General features: G+C 46.4%; 1 protein-coding gene across 1 annotated transcript; it reads right to left on the reverse strand.

Annotated features, from left to right (window-relative positions):
• Window positions 1–218: 218 nt before the first annotated feature.
• LOC141094348 (oocyte zinc finger protein XlCOF7.2-like) lies at window positions 219–1,247 on the reverse strand. The gene is made up of 4 exons (XM_073580187.1): window positions 893–1,247; window positions 684–807; window positions 505–592; window positions 219–306 (listed from the first exon to the last, which is right to left on the reverse strand). Exons 1-4 carry the CDS (start codon window positions 962–964, stop codon window positions 294–296), a joined length of 297 nt encoding a protein of 98 aa, XP_073436288.1. The 5' UTR covers window positions 965–1,247; the 3' UTR covers window positions 219–293.
• Between the last annotated feature and the right edge of the window lie 4,485 nt (window positions 1,248–5,732).

Below are 5,732 nucleotides of genomic sequence, written 5' to 3' on the forward strand. Positions count from 1 at the left end.
TTTAAATTCTGTGGGAGCATGGTTGAAAAGCAATGTCTTAATTTCATTTGTTCATTTTCATAGATTTCTAATTTATTATTACTTTTGTCAGATTCAAGTTATTTCCGTCACCATTGTGGGGTTTTCTGCCATTAAAACGAGGGGTAACCAACAATTTTGACCACGTGTAATAACAGTAGAATCTGTGACTTCTCTGCATTTAGTGGTCACTACTCACCTGTAGTCATATGTAGAAATCTCCTCTTTACACCGCTCATCACCCCTCACATATGTGTCTGTAGTATTAATATGGGTCAGATCTTCACCCTGAAACAAATATTGTAAAAGTCACAGACAGATGGAGAAGTCCCATCTATGATCAGCTCTAATCCTGCCATCTCCACCGCTCTCATTACACAAGTATAAAACATATAATACTGGTGGATAAAACAAGACTGAGCACAAGACCTTCACAGCCGTCTACACATCATAGGGGAGATCTCATGACACCTTCTCTCCATCTACCTGATGATCCTGAGGAACATTGGGATCTTCTTGGTTACAGTCCTGTGGAAGAAGAGGACGGGGACATCTCTCTGGTGTTGTCCTCTTACTGGATAGATCAGGAGGAAACACATACAGGGACTGAATTCATTCTTTACATACAGATAATTAGGCCGTGTGTATTTAGTCCTGTCTATTACCTGGTGATGTGAGGGGTTGGGGAACCTCCATCATGACGTCCTTGTACACATCTTTGTGTCCTTCTAAATACTCCCACTCCTCCATGGAGAAATAGACGGAGACATCCTGACACCTTATAGGAACCTGACACATACAATGATACCGTCATCCCCCCCCGATCCCTTCACAGCGTTACTGTATAATGTCCCAGCATTCCCAGCAGTGTCACCTCTCCAGTCAGCAGCTCAATCATCTTATAGGTGAGTTCTAGGATCTTCTGGTCATTGATGTCCTCATACATCAGTGGGTGAGGTGTAGACCCCGTGATTGGGCTCAGGGGTCTTCCCCATCCCTGAGACACAGGGTCCTGACAGCGCTCACTAGAGGTCTACAGACATTTCCAGAGTCCTCACCTCTCCAGTTCTGTCCATCTGTTATTCCCATAGATAAGAATGATGTAATGTGACGTCATCAGAATCTCTCACCTCTCCAGTAAGCCGGAAGAGGATCTCTAGGGTGAGGTGTAATATCCTCTCCGCCATCTTGTCCGTAGCCATTCATTAATGTTTAAAGTAAATCTTCTAGAAGATTATACCGATTGTATCTGCCAGGATCCTAAATGGAAGGAAGATCAGCTGATGAAGAATCATACAAAATACCATGGGAAAACAAGATAGAGGAGCAGTGATGCTGGTATAGTGTAAGGACATGTGCACACCGTGTATTTTCAGGTGGACACGTCCCGTAACCAATCCGAAAAAGTGCAAAAGTTGGAACATAATGCACAAAAATGAAAAACAACTCACTGTTCATACTTTCAGTTTTAAAACTTCTATTAACCCCGTCAGGTTTCTAAAGCTGCAAAAAAGAAGTGACCTGAAAACAGCAGATAAGACACCAAAAAAGTAGCATCTCAGGACCCTGTCAGTTCTGAGGACCAGAGACGATGCCTATAGTGAGGTCACAGGGCTCATTCTGTTACGAGTCCATGAAAAAAAAAGAAAAAGGATTGTCCAGAAAGGCATTAATATGCAGTGTACAATACGAGGAGTAGAGATGTGCGAACTTGTCAGAAAACGTTAGCCAAACTCAAGTTCGGCACAAACGTAGCACATTCGGATTAGTGTTCCAGAGCAAAGTTCGAGCACATTTCGGTAAATGATCGCGTTTCCAATGCTTTTGTTAGGTGTCACGGGGTTACCGCAGAAAGTAGCCAGAAGACCGCAGCGTCTGATTGCTCCTACTCCTGCGCTAAAAAGCACTTATTTTTAATGGTGTTTATTTCTTTTGGCAGAACAGGGGTTAATAGACCATGTTGGAAACTCTGAGCGATCAGCTGTGCTTGGTTAGCCATTCCCATCCCCTATATAATCCGGGTCCTGATTCAAACTCATGTCAGAGCTAGCTTTTGTTTCATGACTTAGGAGAGGTTTTCACATGAGGAGTTTTGGAGGAGTTAGAAGTGACTGTTGCGTGGTTTGTAAGTGTGGTAATTCTCTTCCCTCCTCTACTTTGCTTTTTTCCCCCCCCATCCTCCACTCCCCGGAGCATTCCTCTGTTATATGTGAGTGAATATTTGTATGCATGGTGTTTTCCGTTTACCCTTGTTTGTGTAGCCTTGTTTGTTGGGTTGGTGTACTGCAGTGCACAGTAGCGCCCCTCTTCCCTGGATGGGGTAAGAGAACAGATGGAGGGTTAACTCAGGAGATCAGGCAAGGCTGGCTGCCACAGCATTTTCACCTTCAGAAGTATCCCGGGGAATAGGGCAAGCTAAGGCATCCCCTAATGTTAGGGACACGGAAGAAGCGCCTTGACCCGGGTCACCTGACAGCTGAGTTGTGACATTAGGACTTTGGCTAGGTTAGAGGGGTTCATGTTTGATGAGGGGATGGGGCGATGAATGGGGAGAGGTCAGAGTACCGGCAGTCTGTATGTTCTTTTAATAAACTTAATGTGTGTATTCCAGCAGGCAAACAAGGCACAGAAACCATCAACAACGTTATGACATAAGGGCTTCTGTCATTGGTGAAGTCACATGTCCCTCTCCATATAAAAAGCGGACATGCTTTGCTGGTGCTATTTTCTCAGAGTAACAGTGCAGAGAGGCCACTACTGCAAGTTGTAACACCGGTGTGTTTGTGCAGTTTCCCCGGCGTTACTCTGCATGTCTGTGCTCTAACCCCTTGCTCCTTTCCCTCTAATCAGCTGGGATACTGTTGTCTGTTACCTGTATGGATGCTGCTCAGTTCCCTGCTCTGCTGCATAGCCGTACATGTGTTGTAAAATCTTTGCTCTGCAGCATGACCATCTGCTTGTGCGGGCCCTGGCTGCCGCTGCAGAAGCTGTTCGCTGGTTGGGAGGTCCTCTGCAGCTGGTGCATTACTTTCCACGTGTCCAGGCTTGCAGCCACTGCCAGGTGCCTTAAGCCTCAGTTCCTGTGCTGGCTATGCTGTAATGGTTTCTGTGCTTTGGGTGCGTGCGGCCACACCTTACCTGCTTTTATTAAGTGTAGTGTGTGAGCTTGAATTGCTGTCTCTAGCCTATTGCTGAGGGGAAGATCCCATTTTAAGCTCCTCTTCCCTGCTGGGCATTGGCAGAGCTTCTCATTAGGTTCCTGAACCTAGCCATTGTTGTTTGGTCCTCCAGGTTGCTCCTGGTCTGTCTTGTCTTCAGCTCCAGTTCTGTCTGCTATCAGTTCTGGGAAAGCTGATGTCTTTGTCCTTGGACCTGTCCTGTCTCTGTGTTAGTACCAAAGCCCTTGCCCTGATTCCTGCTGTGTGATGTTCCTGAAGTCCTTCTGTGGCTCAAACCACGTACTCAGTGACTGAATTTCCTGTAATCTGTGTCCTGTGAATAAACCTGTTTATCTTTTGAAGATTGAGTCCACTGTTTCTGCTGAGCGTCTACTACGCTGTGCTCAGCTTGTTAAGCAGAGCTAGCTCGGTCCAGGTCTGGTCCAATCCTGTGATGCTTGCACCATGCCGCTTAAGTTCCTTTCTAGGTCGTGTTCGCTGTCCAGAGTCTGGCGACCAGTGCCTGGTGCCTGGAGGTCATGTCCGAGGTCCGGAGCCAGACGTCTGCTATTCAATGTCTCTGATGTCCTTATGTTCTCTGACTGGAGTCATGTCTGTAGTCCTGATGTCCTGCCTTTGTCCTAGATGTCCAGCCTGTGTCCAGATGTCCAGTCCGTGATCCTGATGGTCCAGCCAGTGTTTCAGAGTCGGTCCTGAGCTGCCATGCTGATGTTCCTGGACCTGTGCTATCCGTTTCTTGCCTGTGTCCCAATGTCCTGCTGGTACCCTGAGGTCCACCCTGGGATTACGTCTATCTGAGGGAGGTGTCTGATGTTCTCCTGCTGTGCCTGCGCTACACCAGAGGCCTGAGATTCTCCTGCTATGCCCGTGCCAGATGACCCTGGATTGCGGCAACCCTTATTGACCTCCTGCCATCGTCTGTTAACCTGGGAATTGTGCCCTTCCTTGATGTGCGGAATTGGGAGCCTGGCATTGTTATGTCTTATGTTCTGTATGTGACTTTGTCTTAGTAAACTTTATGTTCTTTATACCTGAAGTTGTGCAGTGTCATATAGTCCTGCATGTCGCCACTTTGCCCACATGCTCAGCTGCCCCAGACCACGGTCGCTACCCTTCCCGAGTCCGGGTAGGCTCGGGTCCCCCCTCTGTGGTCCAGTGGGTCCATTCCCATTTAATTTAGGTGTATCCATATACATGGCCCACCATGTAGTTTGTGCAAATAGTGTTGTGCATGCAGTAGTCAACATTTCCTATTCAAAATTGTTTGGGATACAACTGTGTTGCAGTCAGGACTCCAGAGGTCACATTTACTAATCAAAAGTTTGGGATAATACGCTGATACAGGCACCAGTCCACATTTCAACATATTAATCTTTTGTGCTAATTCTGTCGTCTAGCCACACTATATCAGCCAATAAATACTGATTATTGAATTAGTGACAGGTGACTTACAAGTCTGGGCCCAGGGTTGTGAAACAGCTAGTTAAAAAAGTGGAGGGTAGAGCCAAGATGAGTGGGAAAAAGTAAGGTTGTGGTGGAAGGGGGAACAGGTTTGGTGTTCGAGGTTTATGAGGGATAGGTGGTAATGTTGCTGGAAGCTCTACTGAACAAACATTGTCCTATCCAAAAACAACTGACAACTTGGGTTACCGAAGGGATACTCATCCCCCTTTCTTTTGCAGCCACACAGTGGTACAATTTGTAGATGAGGGCCAGAAAGAGCATGTGCTCCAGTAGATGGCAAGCACTGCATCAAGTGGCCTCTCCTCCTCTTCCTCCACCCTAACATGACACACAGTTCAGGACTCAGATGTGGCACCAGAATTACCCTTGTTTTTCCCCGCATCAAAACTCTCCATTGGCCCAACTCACCCAGAGCACTAATCATATAATCGCAATGCATGGAGGCATGGGGCAGGGCCTGGAACAGGGCTTGGACCAGCATTTCTAGCTTAAACATTGATCACTAACAGGTGGACGAGAGACAGGTGTAGGCCTGGTGCTCTGAGAGACCTGCCAAATTCAGGCAAGAAACGTGGGAGACCCAATTTGGGGGAAGACGTCATTAAATTTTAATCAATTTCCCCAGAGTACAAATAGTATAATGAGGCTTTGACACTCCTTCCACTACAGGCAAGCCACCAGATGAAGACAACTTAAGAGTCTAGACATTTCCAAAAATTATTAACAACAATAGCAACAGCACACGCAGGATCCATGACAAAGGTGTTACATACTGCAATAACACAAGAACAATGCAGCCAACTGAAAACTACACCATCGCCCAGTCTGCGATTGGGGTGCAAAAGTCATTGGAGATCCAGGACTTGTTCATCTTGATGAAAGCTAGGCCACTCAGCCATTTTTGAAGAACAAAATGCAAAAGGTTCCAAATTCCCCCTGATGGTATTGATATTGAGCTGACGATACTCGTGCACCATCCTCTCCAGTCATTCAAGTGTCAGACTTACACACTCTTCTGCTAGTGTACGTGTTGGTCTTAAAAATGAGTGAAATGATGCACAGAAATTGCTT

Source organism: Dendrobates tinctorius, unplaced genomic scaffold, assembly GCF_039654945.1.
Source record: "Dendrobates tinctorius isolate UK_male_01 unplaced genomic scaffold, ASM3965494v1 ptg000063l, whole genome shotgun sequence".
NCBI classification, from domain to species: domain Eukaryota; kingdom Metazoa; phylum Chordata; class Amphibia; order Anura; family Dendrobatidae; genus Dendrobates; species Dendrobates tinctorius.

Coding starts and splice junctions, on each gene's coding strand:
- LOC141094348 (XM_073580187.1), bottom strand. CDS start 964: ATGTATGAGGACATCAATGACCAGAAGATCCTAGAACTCACCTATAAG. Junction 808..892: donor TTGAGCTGCTGACTGGAGAG/GTGACACTGCTG, acceptor TGTATGTGTCAG/GTTCCTATAAGGTGTCAGGA. Junction 593..683: donor CCAACCCCTCACATCACCAG/GTAATAGACAGG, acceptor TGATCTATCCAG/TAAGAGGACAACACCAGAGA.